The sequence below is a fragment of the Cryptomeria japonica genome, chromosome 1 (genome assembly GCF_030272615.1).
Source record: "Cryptomeria japonica chromosome 1, Sugi_1.0, whole genome shotgun sequence".
In the NCBI taxonomy this organism is placed as follows: domain Eukaryota; kingdom Viridiplantae; phylum Streptophyta; class Pinopsida; order Cupressales; family Cupressaceae; genus Cryptomeria; species Cryptomeria japonica.
In genome coordinates, this window is record NC_081405.1 from 523,717,937 (window position 1) to 523,745,610 (window position 27,674).

The window sequence follows — 27,674 nt, forward strand, 5'->3', positions numbered from 1 at the left end:
TTTGTGGTAGTGTCGTATTTGGTCATATCCTCTATGTGAGAGTCGAATGATGATTCGTGGTTGACCTTAGTTTGTCAGGTCTCTAGATAGAGTACCGTCAGTAAGTGTACCACTTTTGAGTCGTGTTTGACCAAATGGTTGTCCTCTCCTTCTTGAACTCCGTTCGTCTGACCATGCCTATTCCTTGGTTTTGAGTTCATCCGAGTTTAGTCTAGTGTCGTATGGGAAAGTGGCTTTCGATTGGGGGTCGCGCCCAAAGTGGCTGCTGGGTAACCCATCGAAAGTGAGTCTAATAAGTGATAACCTATCAGTAGATTAGGATGTAATCTCTAAGTAAGATAATTTGCCTCACACATGGGATGAGTGCTAACATAGACCCGACATGCTGTGAGAAGGTCTAAAATGGCAAACCATCATCCTTGTCTTCATGAGAGGATGTGTGGGTCCACATGAGGCTTGGATGGGCCGGAGGCTCGGATTAGGTTGCCAGGGTAACCCAGTGTATGGGGTCGGGGCCTATGAAGACCTGCCATGGTAACCATACCAGGTGGTGTGATGACACTTGTCCCTACGTTCGCTAGTGTGTTGTCGTTTTGTCCTGTTATGAGCACTTTTGTGGGTTGCCCTATTGTCTTTGCCCTTGTAAGTTCTCGGTTTCATGTTAGACCTTGGGTGGTGATAACTCAGTTTTATGGATGCTTCCATGGACCTTTGTATTAGCTTTGATTATGTTCAGCTGGATCCTTTTCTTTTCAGGGATCGTTTATGTATTAATTGACCGATGTGGTCGTATGTATATTGTTTATATTTCGCCTTGATGGCAGGATTGTAAATGGTGTAACCTCCTGTATTCTTAACTTTATTAATTAGCAGAGGGGTCTTGCAGTTGAGTAGACCCGGAGATGTAGCCCTTTTGGGGTGAACTCCGAGATCATTATGGTGTTATTTGATGTTATTCTCTTACGTTTCCTTTAATCAGCTTTATCATGTATGATTAGCTTATGTTAGAATGGATAAGTGGATAAATGGAATTAACTTTAAATGCTTATATGCAGTCCTTCCTTGAATGTTTATTTTGATCGAATGCATAAGTGGTTTAGATGAAATTTATTGTAGATGCATGTATGCAATCATCTTTTAAAATGCAATAAATTGGAATATGAAAGAATGTAACTTAGAGTAATGGAATATATTCAGTTGTTGTTAAGGAAATTAAGTATGCTTGAAAAGATCTCTTATGTTTATGATGAAATTCTAGTGTGTTAGGATATTAGATGTATGGCTTGTATTTTTATGAAAAGCTTGAATGAAGATTATGAATAGATCTTAATGGATAAATCTTTGCTTGTGATTTATATTTCCATCTTCTGAAAGAAATTATCCTGATTAAGAATTATCTTGTTATTAAGATAATCAGCTTATTGGATTAATTGTGTGAGTTAAGTGAATTGTGAAATTTAAGTAATCTCGTTGGGAAACTCTTTAGGTGTTAGTTGATGTCTTCCGCTATGTAATCTGAATCTTTGATATCTTGTTGTATCTTAATGTGGTGTAACCAAAAAAAAAAAAATTATTGCACTCTGTTCTTGTGTTTTGGCTTATTCCTTCGGGGTTTCCTAGTGGGGCATTACACTCCTTGAGGATGTTGGAAAAGTGGTAGCAAATTCACCATTTGATAATATGGTTCCTAGTTTCATGACTACTAGCTCCCAAGAAACAAATATAATGCTACCCACAATTGTTCCTAACCCGCATAGCTACCTTCTATGTTCTTTCATGAGCGTGGTGTTCCTAGTTGGGTCAACATTGATAATGTTCCTCATTTGGAGCTAGTCGTTTCTCTAGAATGTGCTCAACAACATTAGAAGGAAATATCTAAGGAAGAGGTTGCACTCATTGACTAAGACTCAATACTGGTAATCTTGCCTCTAGTTATGTTTGGGGGAAACCTAATGATAAAGGCCACCTCCTACTGGAATTTCTTTACTTGTTTAGTTTTTTATGTTATGTGCGGGCTTGGTCTTATGACCTCTCATTTCTCATTTGTACTTGGTCCCTCTAGTCTCTTAGGTTGTACCTTTTTATCATTCACTTTTTGTGTGAATATTGTACTATTATATTTTAGACTAATTAAAAGTTAAAGAGATATTCATAAAAAATAATAGTGTGAGATATCAAAATTATTTCCTTTACCTAAATTTACTTTACCTCTTTATAAAATTTTAAGAATTGATTTTTGTCTAAAGAAATATTTTTATTTACTTAAGAGTTATTTCATTTTACTTTATAATTAGTTAATAATTTATTTTTTTAATAGAGAGGTAAAAACTTTTGGCCAAGATCTATCAACTGGTGAGATCACAAAAGGAGGACCTCATCCCCAACATAAAAACTCAACAATAACACCCAAATAGGGTTTGAATCCTAATGGCGAGAACAACAACACCACATTTCAACCATCATATTATGCCAATATCGACTAAGAAGTATTTTATTCTATTTACATTGTTTATTTTTAATTGAAGAGCTAATTGTATTTAATTGAGGTTTGTTTTGCTTTACTTTTTAATTATTAAAGAATTAATCATATTATTTACTTAAGAATTTTTCTATTTAATTTTTTCAAAATACATTTGATTGTGTTTTAATTTTATATGTACACAATCTCAACATAATGTTATATTTATCACTATAAAATGTAATAATTAAATTAAAGTTTAAAATAATTATAAATAAATAACCATAAGAAGAAATATAAACTTACTTGATTCGTGCCACAAAGATTTCCTCTCTTGCATGATCAATAATTGTTCTACTAATCCATCCTCCACGTTGTTGAAACCCTGGTTGAAGTGTTTCTCCATTATCATCTGTAGGTCTTGCATGTACCATTTTTAGCAAATAAGGTCCAACTTTAGTAGGTGTAGAAGTTGCAACAACATGGAACATGGGTTGGATATCCTTTTGGTCCTTAGGAAAATCCAACGGAATTGCAACAACCCATTTGTTCATATGGAGCATAGGAGACTCCAACAACTTTTTCCATTCAAGTGTGGAAGATCCAATTAATTTGGAACTTTGTACTTTTCCCATCAAAAAATGTTTAGGGCGTGAGCGAAGTTCTAAAGTCAATCCATTTGTAGCAATTTCACATTCTATAATCCATGATTGTTTCCAATTTATTGCATTTGTTGAGTTGCTCTTTTCAATGGTGTCCACTTTGAAGTCTGCCCATTTTCTCAATAGTTTAACTCGAACAAAGAAATTTTGATCACTTTTTATAGGAATGTGTCTTCCACCTAAAATTGCTAGGCATACCTGGAATCAAAATTAATAGAGTAAATAATAATTTATATTTTTCAAATATTTGAATATATCAATATATATTATAAATTACTAATTATATTTTTTAGTTAAATGTCTATAAACTTATAACATAAATTAATAATGTTATAAATTTAATTAAAAAAAAAGATGTCTAATAATTATTCTTTTCTTAATGGTGATATGAAATGTCGATATAAAATATCTTTATATAATTTATATCTAGAAGCATTGTTAAACACTAATATGAATTACAAAAACATGTTTTATAACATAAATTAATAAAAAAAAATGTCTAATAATTATTCTTTTCTCAATGATGATATGAAATGATGATACTAAAAATCTTTACATAACTTATATCTAGAAGCATTGTTAAACACTATTGTGTATGTGTGTGTCAAAGTAAAAAAAAATAGAATTTTATTTTTAAAATTGTATATATAATTTTAACTATTTTAGCTTTAAGAAAAAGTGTAAATTATAAGACATAAAATTGAGTGATAATATAACTAAAAATGAATAATATTACTAGATCCTACATGACATTAATGGAAGTTTAATATTGTAAGGCCACATAAAGAATGGGGATTGTTAAGTTTGTTTTGTTGATTGATGGAACCTCGGAAATAAGTAATCAAATGTATTAGCTTCAGTTACTTTTAGCAAAGCCATAGTATTATATTTATCTTTAGTGATTGGAATATTTTTGTAATGGTGAGATTTGCATATGCATGTTATTTTTCATTTAACTTTGTATTTAGTTTGCATTATGGTCTAATCCTCATTCATGTCCTATTTTACAAAATTTCTTGTGTTTCTTATTGACTACACTCTACCCTCTTCCCATTTGCATTTACTCTCATTTATATGTTACCTACACATTGTTTGTTGTGTCTGTGTTCACACATATCCCTATACATTCTCCCTACCTCAAGATTTGAACTTTTATTCTTAGAGTCACTCTCAAGCCACTCAAGATTGAGCCCAAGGTGCTCAAGATTGACATCAACTTTAAATTTTTAAATTTAAATTCTAATGTTCTTGTCCTTTCCTACTAGCTATTATGGGACAACTTGACTAAGCTTGCATGATCTCTTTCTATGTGCTCGCGTTCAATGTGTAAGTAATTCATAAAGGACTACAAGGAAAAATAGTTAGCACAAACTTCATTTTTTTAAAGGGACAAAACAATCAAAATCAATATCACAATCATCTTGGTCACCTACATGTTTGAGAATGTTCTCTTCTCTCATTCACTTAAAATCATAAAGGCAGTCCTAAAAGGAAGTCTGCATAGGTAAACATGACCCTTGCAAATCAATAACTTCCCCAAAGTTATTTTTAAATATTACCCATTCTTACAAACATTTAAATACCAAATATCAAGATGAGGCAATTTTTAGAAGTTTATATTATACAAATTTGACCTCATGAGTTAGGGATTGATCCTATAATAGAGATCAAATTCTCAAGGCTTAGGATTGACCTTAATGAGCATGAGATGACCTATAGGAAATTTTGATATTTTGACATGGTCATCTCCATTAGTCAAAAGGCATTTAATTCTTATACATGGATGAATAGATTTTGCAAGACATCAACATTGATTTCATCATTCCTTCTAAAGCTAAGTACCCTTCTCCACTGGCATCTAAAATTTTTAAATGGAAATTCAATTTTGCAAAACCTAGCTTCGTAACTAAAACAATGATAATGTGTGATTATTGACTGTATTTATTTAATTACCTTAGATTTTTTATTTAAGGTAATTTATTCCTTTACATTTTGGTGAACCTAGCATACATACACTCCATTAAGGTTTGATAATAGAGTTGTATTGTTCTATCCAATAAGGCTTTTAGATATATCTTTTTTATTTCCTTATTTTAGATCAAATCTTATTAGGATTTTATCCCTTTTACTTGTGCTTCATTATTTTTTTCCTTTCCTTAAGGATTTGTGATACATAGCCTACTCTTGTTTTTACCTACCCTACCCAACCCCTATTTCACTTGAAGATTCACATTTGTTAAGTTTTCCTTATGAACATGAATTCAAACTATATTAAAACATGACATAAAATACAAAACAAAGATTAAATTTTAATGTTTGTCACAAGATTGTGCACGATGAAAATTTGAAACAATAAACAAGATAATGTTATCAAATTACATTGTTGCAAGTGGATTTTCTCAATGGATGCCATGTGCTTGCTTGAACACCCACTTCACAAATATTGCAAAATGAACCTTTTAAAAATCATTAAGTGATTCGCATACAATAATATGTTGATTTATAGATTTTTGGTAGGAAAAATGGATGACCGAGATTCAAAAATGAACTCAATGTTGGAGATAGAATGAAATTACTTTGCTAAAATTATGGATAAAATAGAAGGTTTAGATTCAATATGTTTAAGATGAATGACTAGATTGCATTTACTAAAAATAGTAATTTCTAGCAACCAAAAAATGGGAGGGAAATGCATTTATTTCTAGAAATGGTGGAGGGAATATAGGTAAATTAAATTAAAAAATGTTATTTTATTTATTTATTCATGTGAGGTGGAAATTGTAGTTAAATAATAATATTATATAATTAGTCGTGAAGTGCAAATTAAGGTAATTTGTTTAATTAGGTGTGGAATATAGACTAATTAAATGCTATTATTATAATTAGTTGATGGTGAACTAGATTAATCAAATAATACAATATTTTGTTAATTGATGATGATGAAATATTTAGCATGGAAAGCAAGAAATTGGACCAGCTAAAAACGAGCCTACAATTCTGAAGGAGCATGCTTCCACTGGTCGATAAATAGAGAAACTTGAGGGAAAATGATGCAAAGGAATCAGTGTAGCTCGTGTGAGCCATCATAGTTGAATTCATTCCATGTCCTTAAGCTTCCACGCAAGACCTCCTTATTGACCTTAAATAATCACATTTATTGAGAGAAAAGACATGGTAGCTTGCAGATATGTGGGAGCCCTGGAATTTGTGCAAGTTGGGATCCTCCGCAGGGAATGACAGGATTGGGGATGCTACAGAGCGAACATGTGGTCTACCTTACAGATCCACATGCTTGAAGTACCTCCACAAATCCCAAACCAGAGGATACTCGTCCTTCCCCCATGTGTAAGATATTGAAAGGTACTCAAAGCGTGGGAAGGTCCAAAGCCGCCAAGTTGATCTCATCCCGTACTACATGCCACCCGAAAGAATGCAGAAATGACAATCCCCATCTACTCCGCATAAAAGCCTTACCAGGCTGGAAGCATCCTCACAGGATAGTCACCAGTGACATGGCTAACCATGGCCCGAGGATCTTCCACTGCACAGGCCACAAGACGGTTCTTGGAGTGAGATCAACTAAAATTAAACCTCAACCGGACACATAGTCGGGCAATGGGAGAAATTCCAACTCCAATACTTTGAAGAATGAGAGACCTTGCACCCACAACAAACAACATTAGATTAAACAATCTAAGTGGGACCAGGTGACGCATCCAAAGCCAGTTGTACACTGAGGCATTCATCTTCATGAACCTGACTAGGAGAAAGGAAAAAAGCTTCCTCATTTGACTCACATCCCTTATTGGCTAATAAGTCTGCTAACTTATTTGCTTCCCTATAGCAATGGGAAATGATATATCCTTGAAAACTTGAAATCTTCTCTCTAGCTTCTTGAATAATGTAATCTATTTTCCAATTGGGAGCTTGGAAGTTTTTTAAGGCTGATATGATGTTCAAAGAATCCCCTTCAATCTCTAAGAATTCAACCTACTCTTGAATGGTTAAGTTCATCCCAAATAGTAAGGCTCTAGCCTTTGCTATGTTATTTGTGCCATTTGGAATTTTTGCAAAACCTGCTCTCAAAACTTGGCCTGATTGATCTCTGAGAACACATCCAATTCTGGACACTCCAAGATTACCCCTTGCAGCTCCATCAAAATTTTGACATATTACTATCACTTGTGACTCATGATCCTTTTGTCCTTGATGTATTTATAAATTGTTATTCTATGGGTAAGGATGCACTATCCATGTAAATGGTATTCTAACAAGTCTTTGCTTACCCTATTTTCAAAGACTTGGTTATTTCTCACCCTTTTCTATTAAATTTGCTTTCCCTCACTTCTCCATGAGTCTCATATTAATCATTTTCTATTGTCTTGTGATAATGATGAGCATATACCTAATGAGGATTTATCATGTGTGCTAGTGATACATCTATTATAATGGTCATTAATGAGGTTACACCTATACCTATTTGTGACATTGTTAGACCTTTTAATGATAATTATCAAGCATGTCATAACCCTATTTGTATCTCCTTAAATTTATATTCATTGAATGATGCTTTTTTTGAGAAAAAAACCCACTCCAAAGAAATTAAATGTATTATTTAGTGATTAAATTTTGCAATCCACTTGTAGCTTGTATAAGCCTTTATAAGAGTATCACCAACCAAACATCTAGAGTAAGCCTTGTAGAATAACAATACTCACAAATCATGTTGATACCTCGATCTCAAATACAATAAATTATTGGAAAAACAATACATAAAACCATCAAATGGTAATTAGGAAAACATGAGATACAACCACCCAAAATGTGTCACTTAGATCCCTATTCAAAATATAACACCCCAAATCCCAAGATGAGTCCATAGGCTAAAATAATATGTTCCTTACACCTATCACAAGCTAATAATATATTCACTCACCCAACTAGAGCACTCCATTTGGGCTCCATTATCTCCATTCATACATGCCATTTGATGAGTTATAGCATGCATCATAAGATGATCAACAAGTGTAAGTACTTACAACTCACTTATGTAATGTAGATATTCTTACATTTCTAATGTGGGAGGCTAACTTCTAGAAGTCATAACTTTTGATTCATCAAATAGATTGAGCATATTTTTTTAATTAAAGATCTTAGAGAGCTCCATATTGCTATAGCTAATCTTGATTTGATTAAGGTGTGTTTTGATATTTTCTCAATCGAAAGTCAATGTCTATAGCCCACAAATTATATTTTTAATTTATACAACCTAATAAAAAAATTTGTGTTATTAACATTAAGATGCAAGGTTGATACACATTTCCTAACATAGTCAATGCTGGCAAAAAATGTATGACATTTAACACCTATTAGATATTACATCATCACATTTATTTATGATTATTATCTATTGACTTTGAAACATTTGTTGATTGTAGATGTCATGTTTTCATGCATTTCGTTATTGTGTCATGTGTTTGGCCCCCCCCCACCTATGATATTTATGATGAGAGGTGATTATTTTCTTTAAAGCAATTACCCTTGTATACACTATCGCAATCATGACAAGTACCAACTTATGCTTACACATTTGCCACTTGATAATTATTGCACATTTTAATATTCTTATATTAACACTATCTGGTCTTTTAGGGATATCGTTCTCATGTTTTTCCTATACAAGGTCTTAACATTGTCCCTTGCAACATCTATCACCAATTTATGATATCATTTACTTGATTTATATTGATGTATCATTACAACCTTAAAATCAATGTGCTTACACAATTATTATTTTATTATCATATATTTCTTATAATTGATGTACTTACATGTCTACTTTCTAATACCCAATAAATACATATCACATGATGTTTGACTACTATAATATTGATCTACTTCGTTTATTTTTTATGCCTATTATTTTATTGACATGAAATGGTTTTTATGACAATTATCACATACTTATACATGATATCTATTACTATACATGCTCACATGATTACACATTCACTTGTTTTATTGATTTGTCATAAATAATTCCCCCTCTCCTCTACCTCCTTGCATCCAATGGGTGCAAGCAATTAAAGGGGGCATACATTGTCATTAATGCTATTATTCTTTAGATTTTAGGTAGTAATTTGTGTTGGATAGAGACTCATCACAATACCTCTAGATAGATTTGTATCCCATTACACACCCACAATTATGAAACCTTCTATCACATTTTGCTACACCTAAGCAAACCACATTTATAACCCCTTAGGGTAACCACATTACACTGTAAGACTAGGCAAAGTATTACCATCACTTTCTATATTTATTTGTCATAGACAACAAAATTGATGCAGGAGCATTCCCGGTCTATGAGAAATCTTGCATCAACCAAAAATATTTCCTTAGTTTTCTTCTTGTTTGGTTTTGGCAACATATTTCTGTGTTTTTTTCAGTGTGTTCCGATAGCTGGTTCTTTTTCGTTGCGAATTAGATTTTCAGTTTTCAGGCTTGCTTTTGTTCATTAATCCAGATTGTCAGTTCATTTGGATTCTTTTCCGGTGAGTTATCGCTTCCGAAATGGATGTTCTTGGTTCCCAAAGCAGTTTTTTAGTTTAACGGCTAGTTGGTAATTTCTTCTTGTGCGGAGAAATTTCTTGGCTTGTGAATCTATTTGGTGCCTTGCTCGATGTTCTTGAGTCCTTGCCCGACCTTCCTTGGTCACCATACTTCTTGGTTTTTCTTTTCCGGAGGATTTTCCTTTCATTCTTGGGGCTGACCTATTTGCACGTTTCATTTTCCTTTCTTGGTAAATGTAATCTATTGTGGCCGACCTGGATGTGTTCCAGAGGGTATATATATGGTTATATGTGATCCTTAGGAAGCAGTTCGAAGGTTATGAGTTTCTAGTTTCTGGAATGGTAATTCGAATGCCTTTTGGAGGTCCGGATGGATTGTAATTTGGCATGTAGTTTGTAACTGGACATGTTAGTCTGCATGTAACCAAATGATTACTGAATGTTCTATGATGATAATATGATGATGCGAATATCTGATTTAGCATTTTATATGTTTTGTTGTTGCTTCCATTATGTTACTCTTGTTGCATGATCTGGTTTGTTCTCTTTGAAAACCTGTCGAATTATGACTACATTAAGTGGTATTAGAGTTGGTTATGAACCTGTTGATGGAGGAAGAGATGGTTGCAAACCTTGAGGCATTCCTTTGGGTGAAAAGATCGTCGAATTGACTGTGAGTGTGTTCAATAGATCGTCGAGTGTGAGGCAATCGAAATCGATAGTCAGATCGCCGAGTTGAGGCAGTTGCACCGAAGCAGAGGAGGAGATGCTGCCAAGAAGGATGAACCCCCAGAGGGTGGAGCAGATGATGGAAGATTTCAAGAGTGAGATGAGGAATGAGATCTGAAATGCATTGGTTGGTTTGCAAAAGAATCTGGAATCCGAGGATGAGTATGAAGAGGTTGGAGAGGAGCTTGAGGTTGAGGAAGCTGAAGGACCAAAAGATGAAAGAGAGGAAAGATTTCTAAGAGCGGTGGCGCAAGTGAGTAAAGCTCATAAAGTGGAGATTTTGAACTTTTTTGGGATGCTAAATCTGGAAGATCTGATTGATTGGATTGGAGAGCTGGAGGACTACATTGAGTTTGAGGATATTAAGGACCCGTAGAGAGTCTGATTGGCATAGACTAAGTTGAAAGGGCATGCTTCCTTATGGTGGAAGGAGTTGCAGAGAGATAGAGTTGAGAATGGTGAGATGAAGATCGCCCGGTGGAGACATATGGTTGCAAGATTGAAGGCTAAGTTCATTCTAGGAGACTATGAGTTGGAGTTGTTCAAGAAGTCGCAGAACCTGAAGCAGAGGAACGTGACTGTGAAAAACTACAACAAGGGATTCTACAAGGTAACGATCAGGTCTAGACATAGAGAGATGGATAGAGAGAAGGTGGCTAGGTACATAAATGGACTTGCATTTAACATTCAGGATGAGATGAGTATGCTAAAGATTTCTATAGTTGAAGAGGCTTACCAATATGCTTTGAAGGTTGAGGAGAAAGTGAAAAGAAGACAACAAAATAACCCTAGAGGAAAGGAGAGGTATAGATGAGTGGCAGTATAGAGAAGTAGAATGTTGAAGAAGAATCAAAACCTAAGTGGAATAAAGAACCGGATCAGAAGACACAGAGAAAAGAGAGTGGCAAAGAATTTTTGGGTAGATGTTTTAAGTGTGGAGAAACCGGACATAGATCTTTTGAGTGCAAGCAAGGGATGGCAAGAAACTGTATGGCAAATGAGGATCAGGAAGTTAGAGTTACCAATGAGAATGTGTTGGAACTGGAGCAGGGAGAATCCCTTATGTTCAAAAGAGTCTTGATGGAGCAAAGCAATGAAGATATCAGATCTACTCAGAGGAAAAATATTTTCTGGACTGTGTGTAAATCTGGTGGTAAGTGTTGTAAAGTTATTGTGGATAGTGGAATTATTGATAATTTGGTATCTGAGGAGATGGTAGAGAAGATTGGATTGAAGAGGCTTAAGCTCCCTTGTCCTTACAAGGTAAGTTGGTTGCAAGATGATCAGAAGTTAGAAGTAAAAGAGCAGTGTTTGGTGAATTTCAATATTGGACCTTTTAGGGATGAGGTCTTATGTGATGTTTTGTCTAAGAGTGCTTGTCATGTTTTGCTGGGAAGACCTTGGCAATTTGACAGGGGAGCTATTTATGATTGTAGAAGAAACCGGATCACTATTGAGAAGGATGGACAGAAGTTCACATTGGCTTCTTTGAGGGAGAAAGAGAAGGAAGTGAGGAATTTCAGTCTTGAAAAGAGTTGCAGTGTTGAGAAGCAGGTTGCAGAGGTTACACCAGATAGTGGCACGGATTTGTAGAAGGGTCTGATAGATAAGTTTGATAGTAATAAGGAACCGGATGGCAGTAAGGTTATGGTAGCAGACTGGATGAAATCTTGTGGCAGAAATAAGTCAAAGTTGTAGAAGGAGAGTATCGGTCAGAGACAGTGTGTAGGTTTGAAGCAAGGAAAAAGAAATAAAGAGAATTGGGAGTTGGAGAATCTGGTTGAGATTTTGGAGGAGGTAAGGAAGAGGTTTGCGGACAAAGAAGATGTTTGGAACATAAATGAGCATGGGATCTATATTATGAATCCTCTTTGATGTTCATGAGTTGCCTCTCATAGAACATCTCTTTCTACCTGGGGCGTCTGATGTAGGATCATCCCCGGTCTATGAGCAATCTTGCATCAACCAAAGATATTTCCTTAGTTTTGTTCTTGTTCGGTTCTGGCAGCAATTTTTTGTGTTTCTTTCAATGTGTTCCGGTAGCTGATTCTTTTTCGTTGTGGATCAGATTTTTTATTTCCAGGCTTTCTTTTGTTCATTATTCTAGATTGTTAGTTCATTTGGATTCTTTTCTAATGAGTTATCGCTTCCGGATTGCCTGTTCTTGGTTCCCAGAGCAGTTTTTGAGTTTAACAGCTAGTTGGTGATTTCTTCTCGTGCGGAGCAATTTCTTGGCTTGTGGATCTATTTGGTGCCTTGCTCAATGTTCTTGAGTCCTTGGTCGACCTTCCTTAGTGTTGCGCACTTCTTGGTTGTTCTTTTCCAGAGGATTTTCCTTTCATTCTTGGAGCCGACCTATTTGCACATTTCATTTTCCTTTCTTAGTAAATGTAATCTATTGTGGCCAACCCAAATGTTTTTTGGAGGGTATATATATGGTTATATGTGATCCTTAGGAAGCAATTCAAAGGTTATGCGTATCTAGTCTCTGGAATGGTAATTTGGATGCCTCTTGGAGGTCCGGATGAATTGTAATCTGGCATGTTAGCCTACATGTAACCGGATGATTACCAGATGTTCTATGATGATAATATGATGATGTGAATATCTAATTTTGCATTTTATATGTTTTGTTGTTGCTTCTGTTGTGTTACTCTTGCTACATGATCTAGTTTATTCTCTTTGAGGACCAACTGAATTATGGCTGCATTAAAAAGTTAATAATATATCTGAGATTTGAGCAAAACTGAAACTGTAAAGCACAATTGAACAGATCATCAGGTGAACAAAGAACAAATGTCTAATTAACTGCTTAAAATTGGTTATGTCAAAGTAGATTGTAGCTCATAAACACCAAGACCAAAACTTGATAAAGTTGAGAACCCTTTTTAATTGAGATTAGGTCCATGAGGTTTGCAACTAACAGATGGCCTAGGGTGGGCAAATTTCAAATGGTGCAGTAGGTAGAGTTCTAAATCAAGGCCTGGATAATGCTTCACATTCTCAGTGGGATTTGGACCTATCGTATCCAAATAATATTTTGTTACCTGCCCCTTCTTTTGTATCCAAGCCTAATAATATACTAGTGAATCAGGGCAGGTTTCTATAGAAACAATCTAAGCATGGAGAATCCTTCAATCCAAAATTTCAACCTCTACAATATCAAGCTCAACGGCGAAGCAATAGTAAAGTCTACAGGCAAGCATCAAAAGGGAACAATGGGAAAAATGTTCAACAAAGCAAAGAGGAGTCATTCCTCAAGAAATGGGTTTGTAAACAACCCAAAGAGAGGCATAGGATTCACACTCCTCTGATCCCTCCAAACATTGGCAGATCAAATGTGCAAGGTGTATTGAAAGTGACTTTACTAGATGAATAGATCTCAAGAGTCAAGTTGTAGATCTTCGGGAAAGAGCGCTAATATAGAAGTTCTGGAATTACTCTATTGAATCTTTGACTTTGAGTAAATGGGTTTCCAATTCTTGGGCAGGGGTGTATGAGGTCGTCTATATAGATAAGGGAAATGGGTTCTTTATTGTCATTTTCTCTTCCAAACACTGCAAAGATCAAGATTACAAAACAAAATGTTGGTTTTGTAAGGGTTTTGGCTTGTTTACAACGTTGTGGCATCCTAAATTTGACCCATTTAATATAGTAATTAGTTTTGCTCCATTATGGGCGTCTCTTTCATCAATTCCTTTGGAGTATAGGGATCTCAAAATAATTCAACTTCTTGCCAATCAAATGGGTATATTTCTTAAATGTGATCTCATCCCATTTGAGCATGTAGAGCTCCCCCTTAGACTTTGCATTCTGCTTGATGTAAACAAGCCTCTCCCTCAAACCCTAGTAATTCAATCCAAGTTTGGAACTTGGAATCAAAGTCTTGTTATTGAGGACCCAGAGATGGCGGAAGATCATATTAACAGATTGGGTCATTTCAATTTAGAATATCAACCAGGCACTGAAGAGATTAGGGTTTGTGGTGATCATACTTATTTGGCTAACCATTGTTCGTTCTTCTCAAATCCCCATAGATCAAGTACAAACAAAGTCGTGGATCCCTGTTTAGAAAAATATATTGTTCATAAACCCACCATCTCTTTGTAGATTTCAAATACCCTTTTCAACAAAGAGTGTATTGGGGGTTTCAACCAATTTTGTAATATTGCCTCCTTCCCACTATTTGATATCCCTCCTCTTGATTTGAATAGAAGAGTTGCCCAAAGGAAGTTGGGTAGTGAGTTGCTAGCAATTTTTAAAGCTTCATTTCTTGCAAGAGATCTAGATGCTCCTAAAAACCTATTTGCAAGTTGCAGAAGAAACTGTTGACCAAGTTTTAGCACAACCTCTTGTATTTAAACAATCTACTAAATCTGCCACTATTGGTTTTGATCATGGTCAAGTGCATATTCCTCAATTGAGGAAAACAAACATGCATATTTCTCAATTAGGAATGACAAACAATATTCCAAGGGTTTTTCTCATAATTGAGAGTCCCTATTTTTTACACATTTGTAAGGCATTCATGGCATTTGTACATAAAAGTTTGGATCTTCGAGGTAATGTGAAAAAGCTTTGTCTAAAAGAGAATCTCCAAGTATTATGTCACAACTTTGATCAGGATAAGCTACCCCTATTAGATTCAATGCACACAAATTCTCATAAAATTGTGGAAGTGGGTGAAAACATATCGGATGAAGCGTTAGAATCAGATTCCCTACCTCAAGCTTCTATTCATCAAACTCGTTTAAAAAAAAGGTAGTATATCAAAAAAGCCCAAAGGCAAAGTGGGCAGACCGCTTAAGAGAAAGAGGATGACCAAGAAAACAAGGGACCAAATTAATGCAAGGATTCAATCAACTTTGGACAACAAATTAAGCCCAAGGAGACTACACTACTCTTTGGGCCAGAAATGAAGATAATTTTGTGGAATGTTAGAGGCATTAATGCCCCTAGCGAAAGACACCTCATAGGGTCTCAGATTGAGAATGATGGGGCAGATATTGTGATGTTGCAAGAAACTAAGTTTTCATAAGTGGAAGAATTCCATTCCAACCGTTTTGTAAATGGAAGAAATAGAGGTATATTGCATCAACATCTTTGGGAACTTTAGGGGGGCTTGCAATTTTGTGGAAAGATGTGGGTATTCAGATCAATAAGGTGGCAATAAAAGCAAATTTTATTCAAATTCAAGTGTGTTGGCAGAATTCATCTTTTCACTTGATCTTTGTATATGGGCCAAACTCAATCATGGAGAAGAAATACTAATGGGACTATTTATCATTAGTTCTAGCTAGCTTCCCAAAAGAACCTTTTATCATTGGAGGTAATTTTAATGCAATATTATCTCTAAAAGACAAATTCAGAGGAATTATACCTCCATTAAAAATGATGCAAGACTTTAAAGAATTTTTGGAAATCAATGGTTTAAAAGGTTGCCCCTCGACAAATGGAAATGTAACTTGGACTAATAGAAGAAAAGGTTTCCTTTAGATTGCTAAAAGATTAGATAGATTTTTTGCCAATCCTACATGGGGTGCTTCATTTGGATTTCCCACATCTCAAATATTACCATTGATTGCCTTAGATCACTTTACACTCCTTTTGGAAGTGCATTTGCTTCCTTTAAAACATATATTTGTGGCCTCCTTTAAGTTTGAATAGATGTGGTTCAAAGATGTGACTTTCTTTAAACCTCAAGTTAGAACTTGGTGGCTCAACTCCCCATACTTTCATAGATCTAGAATGTACCAATTCTGTAAAATAATTACAATGGCTCAAAGGTCTGATTAAAATTTGGAACTCCAAGGTATTCAAAAATGTTTTTTCTTCAAAATCAAATTTAGGGGCAAAGTTGATTGAAATTAATGAAGAAATAATCCTTCATGGATTGAATGATCAATCCTACAATCAACAGCTTCTACTAAAAACTCAGTTGGAAGAGGTCTTAAAAAGGGAGGAAATATATTGGAGGCAGAAATCCAGAGAATTGTGGCTTCAAGAGAGGGAAAAAAATACAACAAAAAAATCACTCTTCCGCCAAAATGAGAAGAACATGTAATTTAATTTTCCAAATAAAAAACTCTTCGGGGGATATTCTCACAAACAAAGATAAGATTCAGGAAGAAGTTGTCTCCTTTTTTTCTTCTCTTTTCAACCCCAAGTAGGGATGAAACCACAGATAATGTGGAGGTTCAGGAAGTTCTTCAACACATCCCTCAATTGGTGTCAGATCAAGACAATCTAGCTCTTCTTTGCCCCTTCACTTCGGAAGAGGTTAGGGAGGTGGTTTTTTCAATGCACCCAAATAAGGCTCCGGGTCTGGATGGATTTACTGCCATGTTCTTTCAAAAATGTTGTGATTTTATTGGTTTTTATGTTTGGAGGGTAGTGGAGGAATCCAGGAGATATGGAAACATTCTAAAGCAATTTAATACCACTCTCTTAGCTCTTATTCCTAAAACCTCATGTCCATCAACTTTTGTCATATTCAGAACAATAGCTCTATGCAACACGATATATAAGATCATCACAAAGGCAATCTCTATCAAATTGGCCAAGCTTATTCCAAGGATCATCTCAGATGAACAAGGGAGTTTTGTACTAGGTAAAGAGACTTCAAAAGGAGCATTGATCACTCATGAGCTTATCCATTATGTCTCATCTCATAAAAGCGAGGCCATGATTATTAAATTGGATATGATGAAAGCATATGATAGGGTAAGTTGGGACTGTTTACAGCAAGTATTATTGAAATTTGGTTTCTCAAGGAAGTGGAGTAGATGGGTAATATCTTGTATTTCATGAACTAACTTTTTAGTCATCATAAATGGATGTCCATTTGGTTTTTTTCTTCATCCCAAGGGGTAAGGTGAGGAGATCCTTTATCTCTATTTCTTTTCATAATTTTGGTTGAGTCCCTTAGTAGAATGAGTACATCTTATCACCACAATAAGTTGTGGCATGGCATTCTCTTGCCCCAAACATAGAGAAAAATTACTCACATTCTATTTGCAGATGATACTATGTTGTTTGGAGAAGCTTCCATTAAGGAAGTAAAGACAATTACGCAGATCAACAGCTCCCCCTTAGCCCTTGCACATTGCTCTTCTCCTCTTTTCATCTCTCCATGGCTTTTCACATGACTCTCTCCCCCTTTGACATCAATGGCAAAGGCACATATTTGCAATCAAACCACAAGACTAACTTACTAACTACTCCCCCTAAGTAGCAACCACCAACCATCAATCTGGATCATAAGATATGACTGTGAAATGCACCAAACTAATGCATACCAATGCATCTTAGTTCTAATCAGGAAGGGCAATCACCTCTAACTTCCCTATGAGATACTCAAAAGTATCCTTAGCCAAAGGCTTCGTGAAAATATCTGCAATTTGTTCCTTTTTAGGCACATACTTCAATTTGACTTCCTTCTCATTTACCTTATCTCTCAAAAAGTGAAACTTGATTGATATATGTTTAGTCTTTGAATGCAACACCGGATTCTTAGAAATGTTAATTGCACTTGAATTGTCATAGTAGATAGCAATAGGCTCATCATACACTACTCTGATATCTTTCAACATCTACTTCATACATGCCACATGACTACAATTGTTTGTTGTGGCAATATACTCTACCTCTGCAATAGATAGAGAAATAGAATTTTGTGTTTTTCTCAACCATGAAACCAACCTTTTTCCCAAGAAAAATGCACCACCACTAGTAATATTTCTGTCATCCACATCTCTTGTCCAATCAACATCTGTAAAAGCACTCAAAGTAAAATCATTATCTTTATGATACCATAGACTGAAATCAATTGTTCCTTTAAAATATCTAAAAATTCTTTTGATGACTATAACATGATATTCCTTAGGATCAACTTGAAATCTAGCAACAAGACAAATGGCATTCATGATATCAGGTTTGGTCTGAGTCAAGTAGAGAAATCCACCAATCATAGATCTATATCTAGTCTAATTTGTTTTAGGGGAATCATCATCTTTAGTCAACTTACATTTGGTCACCATAGGAGTTCCAACTAGCTTTGAATCTTCCAAACCAAACTTCTTCAACTGCTTTTTTACATACTTGGACTGACATATAAAGATTCCTTTTTCTAACTATGTGATTTGTAAACCCAAAAAGAACTTCATCTCTCCAATCATAGACATTTCAAATTCATTCTGCATTCATTAGCAAACTCTTTGCACAAACTATCATTTCTTCCAAAGATAATATCAGCAACAAAAACTTCAACAATCAAAATGTTCTCATGATCAATCTTGAAGTACAGATTACTACGAGTAGTACCTTTGTTAAATCCAAGCTTCAGCAAATACTTATTCAATTTGGCATACCATGCTCCTGGGGCTCGCTTTAGTCCATACATAGCTTTCTTCAATCGGCAAACCATATCTCCTTGGTCAGTCAATTGAAATCCATCTGGTTGCTCTATGTACACCTCTTCTTCCAATTCACCATTTAGGAATGTTGACTTGGCATCCATATGATAGACTTTGAAATCCTTGTAAGAAACAATCTTATAGCTTCAATTCTTGCCACAGGGGCAAAGGTTTCTTCAAAATCAATTCCTTCCATTTGTGAATATCCTTTACAAACAAGTCTTTCTTTGTTTCTAACTTCTCCTTGCTCATTCAATTTGTTTCAAAAGACCCACTTGGTTTCAATTACATTTTTGTTCTTAGGTCTGGGAACAAGAATCCATGTATTATTCTTTTCAATATGCATCAATTCTTCTTCCATTTATTTTACCCAATGTTCATCTTTACATGCTTCATTCACATCTTTAGGTTCAATCTTTGAAATCAAACAAGACTCAACTTGATCTTCAGCCATTCTCCTTCTTGTTTGAACACCTTTATTTCTATCTCCTATATTCTGATTTTCAAAATGATTCAGTCTTACATACTTGGAAGTCTTAGGATTTTCTTGAATTTTAGACTCTTGAGTTCTTTCTTCGGCACTTGCACTAGTTCCTTTTCCTTGAGTCACTAGATTCACCGGAATGATCTGAATTTGATTTTGAGTTTGAGGTTGCTTCCCTTTGTTTGTACTATCATTCTAATCATCTAAATCATATCCGCAAAATCTATATTGTTTCTCATTGCTTTCATCAACCCTGACATTTGCACTCTCAACTATCTTCCTCGATCTCTTATTATAACACCGGTATGCCTTGCTTTTGGTAGAATAACCAAGAAATATTCCTTCATCACATCTACCATAAAACTTTCCCAGATCTTCATCCTTCTTGATATAACATTTACTTCCAAAAATTATGAAATATTTAACACTAGAAGCATGACCAGACCATAATTCATAAGGAGTCTTACCAGTATCACTTTTGATATGCACTCGGTGAAGAGTGTAAACAATAGTACTCACAACTTCTCTCCAATAGACATGTAGAACATTTCCTTCCAACATCATTGTCCTGATAGTTTCTTGAAAGGTTTTGTTCTTCCTTTCCACAGCTCCATTTTGTTGAGGGGTTCCCAGAGCAAACAACTGTCTTCTTATCCTATGTTCTTTACAAAATGCATTGAACTCACCAGAAGTGAATTCACCACCTCTGTCGGATCTCAGACACTTCAGCTTCAAACCTGTCTCAGTCTCAATCATAGCCTTGAAAATATTGAACTTGTCTAGAGCTTCAAACTTCTCCCTCAAGAAAGTAGCCCACACCATCCTAGAATAGTCATCAATTAGCAACATGAAATGTTTGTCTCCTTGCAAGCTTCTAACTCAAGAAGAACCACACAAATCAGTATGCACAAGATCCAATAATCCATTTGAACAATGCTTCTTACTCTTGAAAGTAACTCTGGTTGGTTTCCCTAACTGACATTCCTTGCACATAGGATTAGTAGGTTTCATCGACCTAGGAAGATCTCTCACAGCCTAGGTAGAACTTATCTTGACAATGTTGTCAAAATTCACATGACACATTCTTTTTTGCCACACCCAACTTTCATCAATCTGAGCAATCAAACATCTTTTACCAACACTATTTAAGTGAAAAATATTACCTTTAGTCTTTGTACCTGATGTAATCTCAATTCCAGAGCTACCCAAGATTCTATATTTGGCATTCTTAAATTGAAGATCATATCCCTTGTCTACCATCTATCCAACACTCAAAAGATTATGCTTTAGGCCTTCTACATATATGACATCATCAGTATTGTGCTTACCATCAAGAGAAATGGATCATCTACCATAGATTATACCAGTTTTATCATCACCAAACTTCACAACTCCACCTTCATACTTTTCCAAACTTACAGACTTACTCTTATCACCTGTCATATGGTGAGAGCATCCACTGTCAATCACCCATTCATCTTTCTCTTCAACTTGTGCAACCAAAGCTCATTCCACATTCATGCAACTAGCAGAATTAGTAGGCATTGGATCATCTTCCTTGATAGCAATAAACGCCCATTCATTATCACTTGTACCTCCCTTATCAAATTCATCATCTGACACACCTTTATTAGCAGCATAATAACATCTCTTCTGAAATTTAGGCTTGTAAGGTTTTCTAGGAGCTCTTTCTGGGCACCTTGAGGCAAAATGACCTATCTTATTGCAAGAAAAACATTTAAGAGGCAATTTCCCTTCATACTTACCGGCTCCTTTGGGTAATCTCATGGAAATAAGTGTTTCAAGATCCTCAAGCTCTCGCTCTTCTTCTTCAATTTCCTTCCTCTCCTTCTCATATCTGGACATCCACCTTCAAGAACTTTATCTCGGATCATACCTCTGATTATCCTTTCCAGAAACAATAGCTTTGAATGCAAATTCCACCTTAGGAAGAGAATCACCAAACTTACTCAACACTAAGGCTAAAAGCTTACCAATTAACATGTCTTTGGTTACATTTATCACAATTCTAATCTACTCAATAGTAACAACTTTATGCTTGTAGGATGTAGGCAAAGATCTGAGCACTTTAGCAACAATGTTTTATTCTTCCAACTTTCCACCGGCACATCTGATATTGCACACAAGTTCATTCACCTTCTACATGAAAGAAGTGATGTTCTCATCTTTGCCCATCCTCAATATCTCATACCTTCCTTTTAGGCTTTGCAACTTGGCAATCTTCACATAAATGTCTCCTTCATACAAGGTTTCCAACTTCTTCCAAATCTCAAGAGTATTCTGCAATTCCATAACATTTGTCATCTCAGAATCAGTTAGAGCACTCAACACTGCTTCCTTAGCCCTAATATTATTTTCAGCACTTTTGATCTCATCTGGAGTTGAAGGTCCATTTGCAGGAATGGTATACTTGCATTTAGTAATATCACAGTAAGGTTCACCAATGCATCTCAAATGACGCTCCATGTGATTCTTCTAAAGAGAGTAGTTGGACTCTCCTTGTAAGTCGCCATCTCGGATCACCTCAAGTAGTTAAGCTTCTTCAAAGGAACCTGCTCTGATACCAATTGATGAAATAGATTTGATATCAATAAGGCAAACAACTGAGAGGAGGGGTGAATCAATTATCTCAAAAACTCACAAAACTTACATTTATTCTCAAATCTCATAGTTACGCATGAAAGCATAAATCAACAACACATCATGAACAGACATAACACCAAGATTTTTTATGTGGAAAACCCAATCAAAGGAAAAACCCTGGTGGGGATGAACCCACAAAATAGGTATACTATGTTAGAAGTATTACAATGGGGAATGCACATGCATTCAAGCACACTACCTAAAGCTCACTACTCAAAACAACAACAAGAAGTCTCGCTGCCTATACAAACAATCTCAGATCACATCTGAAAATCATGAACTGAGAAATAGCATCTCCTTAATGTTTGGTTCAATCGCATTTAAGCACAAAACAACTTTCTTCTTCACACTCCTTCTTTGTCTTTAAAAGATGTGTACATTTAGCACACATACATACTCATCCACTCACTCACAACCACATCTACACTCTAATACAGAGATATTACAATTATTTATACATGGCATCAACCTTGGAGAAATCAACAAGGTCGACTCAACACTCATCACCTAATTACAAAAATATAATCATACTCAATACAATATATCATGCGGACCAAGCAATGTTAGACAAGACATAGCACAGACCCAGATCTTTCACCTTGAACACGTTACACCTTTAAGAATTACACCTCAATCATATGCAACACACTACAAGCATCCGGTCAGCCAATAATATGAAGAACACCAATGCACTAGAGAAAAACATCAATTATGAGCTCAACGATCAATGCGGACCACCAACACAAAAGGCACACAATCCAAAAACATCTACAAGCATCATGAATTACCATAGCAACATCCGCACCAACAAAAAATACTAGAATCAGCTTTGTTGTTTTTGGTGATGGGTGTCCTTTTTACCCATGGTTGTTTGGTGCTTTCCTGTTCCTTTTATTCGGACAACTTTCTGGTTGAGGATTCCATATCCTATCCTTTTCTGGTTGTAAAGGGTTTCGGGTCCCTTCAAAACCTGTTTTTCCCCTAATCAAAAACACAAATTACTAGAATCACTAGCATCTTCATACCAAACCTCGGGAACACTAACTGCAATGATTGTAAACCTTGAAAAATCACTTGCAAACCTCCAAACCACGAACCACTTGAATTGAGGATACACACCAATGTCCCAAACATATCTTCAAATCCACATATCAAGATATTACAATGCAAAGCAATGCAGATCAAAATGCTGATACTTTGTCATCACTGAACAACTAAAAAAACCTGCCACAACTCAGATACCCATAACTCAATCAAATCTTCATGCGAGCCTCTAAAACTTGAACTAAATCAACTACATACAACCCTCTACAAACCCTTCAATCTGCAAACTTTGATCTTCATCATACTTATTACGCTGAACAAACTAACTCATTGAACTTCACTACATCATTGTTTCAGACAGAGAAATATGTTGACATCAATGACAACACATCTCTCAAATATCTCTCAAACACATATTTGCAACATGCTTCCAACAGAAAATAATCAAGGAGGATTTCACAGTTGATGCTACCGTCCAAAGGGCATATGCGCAAGAAATCAAGCTCTCTTAATACTAATGTTATGTGTGTTCTGTGTAGGTAATGATTCATTGATAAAAAGGCTTGTTTTAAACCTTTGTCCATTGGCATTCACATTGAGTTCTAAACTTTTGGGCTCACAAGTTGGTTGCTTTGACATCAACATGTGTCCACATCAACAATTTGTACCAACGATGTAGTCATTTTGATCCGACCGACACGATCTTTGAAATGATGGCAAGCACATTCCCAGCCTGAGTATGTTTGAGGATATCATCAAAGTATTTTCCCATGCATAATTGGTGTCGTGTCAAATGGCAGAAATTGTCAGTTTCATTCGTGTTTGGGATAAATCCTCTACAAACACATTTGGAAAATACAACTATAGAGACAGAAGGTGTTGCTTCAAGTCCTCCATTCTTCATACCTCGAGCGACGACAGATTGCATCTCCACCTAAATATTCCACACAAGATCCACATTCAATTTCATATCTTTCAAGTGTGTCACTATGCTCATAAATATGCATCCTCTCCCCAATTTGCTTGTATGTTTTCTACGGAAGGTTATTTGACTTGCTTACGGGCACAACACCATGAAACAGAATTATATTGCATGGCAAGTATGCACACTGCCAACCTCTCAATAACTTGCCTTTCTCCTTGGCTTCAGCATTCACAATCCCATGCGCCAATGTGGGGAGGGCAATTTCAGACATACTGGGTGTAGAATTGCTTGAGAATAATCCAATTATGAGTCCAACACATGCAGCTTCCAGGTTTGCTACAATTGTTATGGATTTGACTTGGTTTGTGGATTATTAGAAAGAGTTAATTGTCTCTTGTGTCCACCCTTCATTATTCACTTGGGAGAATTTGTCTTCATCACTTGAGAGCTACAATATTTTTTAGGGTTCATTAGTTATTGGAGGTTTCTTAAAGAGAGGAGAAATTTTGGAAGACTTGGTGGTCAGATCAGTGCTCATATCAATGATCAATGGGTTGCATGATGATATACCAGTACTCTTTCATGACTAGCTAAACAAACACAATAATACTATTGGTGATCCTTTGGTGACTTCAACAAGGACTCATTTTAATGCACTTTATGAACTGTTTGTGCATGCAAATGTAGACCCACATGGGTATCCTACATCATCTAACTATCCAAACGATCTTACATCTTTTGATTAATTTTCCAATGGTTTGTAATGCAAGATCACTCTTTGTGAGTATTTCTAGGTTATCATAGTATGCATCAGTTACCTCCATAGCGTTGGAGGGTTAGACATTGTCATTTTCTATTAGCCATTATATGTATCAGTTGGCTCTATAGTGTTTAAGGGATAGTTAATGCTCTCATTTTGTCTTGCTCTCATGTAAGCTTTATTTTATACATAATATAATATTTCGGGTCTAAACCTTTTATCCAAAAAAAAAATGAATTATACCTAAATTTCACGTGTATGATAGATATAAAGCCCACCTTTGTTGATACATTTTTGTAACCATTATATTAGGATATTATCACAATTTTGATGACACCTTATATATTAAATTACATGATATTTTTCATTATATAATGATCACATATTATAGATATTTTCAAGTTCATTGTTTCTTTTTTATGCTATAAGATGTTAGATATGAATGTATGATATTATATCTAATACATGAATCTTGTGATATGTCATATTATCAGGTAGATTATTTATAAGCCTATTACGATGCATGTTTATCATATGCATTGTAATTCAATTAATTGGAAATCCATTCTAAGTGATTTATGAGATGTGTCTATTTGAATAGACTTTAGGCATGTTTAGAACACTAAAGACATTGTGTGCATTGTGTTTGTAATCATTACTCCTTGGCTATGATTATTACTTCAAGTATTATTATTCAATGTGGCTCTGTGTGTGTAATGAGTGTACATGATACACGGATAAGCCAATGAGAGTTCATTTAAAAGGTCATAACATGGATGTTTTTATACCATCTTAATCTGCTCATTGGATGGTTAAATACATGTGTGTGCATAACAATATTGCCACAACACCCATCTACCCCTATGATTACCCTCTAAATATTCTCTATATTTTTTGAGTTTCAATATGTGATATCTTATGTGTTCTAAGTAATTGGAAATTATTTTTATTCATAATGCATTTTTTAATGTTTAAAATTAAACTGGAAAATACTTGGATGGATTTGTTGTGAACAGGATATTCACGTCCAAATGCAAAGTTTTCTAGAGACTTCTAGAAAATCCTATCCAATTTCATACTGACCCAAAAGCTAGATTTCACACAACAATCACATGATCACCTAATCTTTTATTGAAAATAATTAAGTTAATTGGATGATAATCTTGAAGCCTATGTGAAAGTCACATAGCATATAATACTTTGGCCCGTCAAGTTGAATTGGAATTTGAAATTGGATAAATATCTTGGATATTTTGGGTAAAGAATAAATATATTGGTTTTATTTTACTATTGGAATTAAGCTTATCTTATTATCCTAAAAAGTGCTTTATGGACTCCTTGGCTAACATTGGCTAACATTGAAGAGAATAGACACATGAAAACCTTTTGTTAGTAAATTGGAAACTAGAGTCAAGTTTGTTTAATCAAAGGAGATGGGTCTCTTTATGATTTCATTATTATATTTTGGAAAAAGAATTTGATGATCTTGAAAAGAGAACCAAAAATAAAACCTCAATGGTTCAATTTAGGAACTTAGATTTGTGTATAATGGAAGGGTGGACTCTTGAGTTGGAAAGATGGATTGGAATTTGGGAAAGCTTGTGTGGGTTTGAAAAGAGTTTTGGGTATCATTATATGCAACTCTAAGGATTTTAGAACTTGGAAGAGGTAAATTTTTTGCTATTTTATTCTTTTTGTATCTCTTATTTCTTGGTAGAAATGATAATCTTCTTCTTTTCACGAGAATGTAGAAAGGGTTAGAAGTGCTTCTACCTATGTTGTTTTGCTTTTGTTGAAAGTGAGCTTGGCATTCATTAATGTAGTCTTGAGTTGTGTAAGTGTGTTTCCCCTTTTTGCATATTGTATTGGTTTGATGAGTTCACTTGTACGCTTAAATAGTGATGTATGTCTTGTTAAGGGTCTTTCTTTTGGAAGACTTTCCTTAACATGTGTAAGGGATTGTTATGTGTGCAGGAGGCAAAGAGTATGATTCCATACACATGAAGGTTATGACCTTGCCCAAGAAAGGTTGATTTATGTTAGGAGTGTTGGTGTAATTATTTATTCATATAGGATATAATTACACCTTATTTAAGTTGATTTAGGGTAATGCATTTCATAGTAGTTTGGATATGAGACACTTAGGGAAGTGTGCAAATAGGGGTGATGTATGTAGGAGAAATTCCACCTTTTGTGGTCTTATCTTGTTGTTACATTTCACCTTCAGTGGGTGATCCACCTCATGTGGAATATTTTATTATTTCTCCTACCTACTCCTACCTACCTTTGTTTCTCATTGAGCCACGTGTCATGATTGTGTGCTCACATATCCATATGGTCTTGCCTTTATAAGTAGGATCGTCTACATTGTATGTAACTTTTGATGATCCAGTTGATCAGTATTTTGCATATTGATTAGAATACAGTTTATTCTTATCAAATATTTTGTCTCTCTTATTGTACTATTCAATGTGCTCTAGATCTTGGCTATTTTCAACAAATTCTTAAAAGGAGGAATAAGGTGTTATATCAATAAAAATATTTTATGATGTTTATATGCATGGTATGGTTACATCCTTCAAAGGGCAATGCATTACAACATGTCTATGTTCTTTTATTGCATCCTCGAGGAGGAATATACTACTTAGCATAAGATTCCAATCAAGGATTTGACAACCTGTAGCATCGTAAATTGTAACCAATACAATTCACACCTCATATTTGTGCTCCTACTTTAACATGTCCTATCTCCATTCCCCTAGGCCCGTTTTGATCCTCTTTACTCCAACTTTTGAGGTCACTTGTTGACACCATTGAAGTGGACCCCATCAAGGAATTGTCTTCCCCAGTCTCTGAGTTTTTGGTTCTAATTTTGGAGGACCAAGGCGCTCTATGCCCTAGTCCTGGACCAGGGCACACCCCCCCCCCTCCCCCCCCCAATGCCCTAGTCCCCCTTAAACAA

At 35.3% G+C, this 27,674-nt stretch overlaps 1 protein-coding gene across 1 annotated transcript in view; it reads right to left on the reverse strand.

Moving 5' to 3' along the window:
* The window catches only part of LOC131060098 (glycine-rich domain-containing protein 1), a 141,632-nt gene that overhangs the window by 35,086 nt on the left and 78,872 nt on the right, over window positions 1–27,674 (reverse strand). Inside the window, exon 5 of the mRNA XM_057993205.2 lies at window positions 2,765–3,318. Coding sequence (XP_057849188.2) covers window positions 2,765–3,318 — 554 coding nt within the window. The remainder of the gene's footprint in view (window positions 1–2,764; window positions 3,319–27,674) is intronic.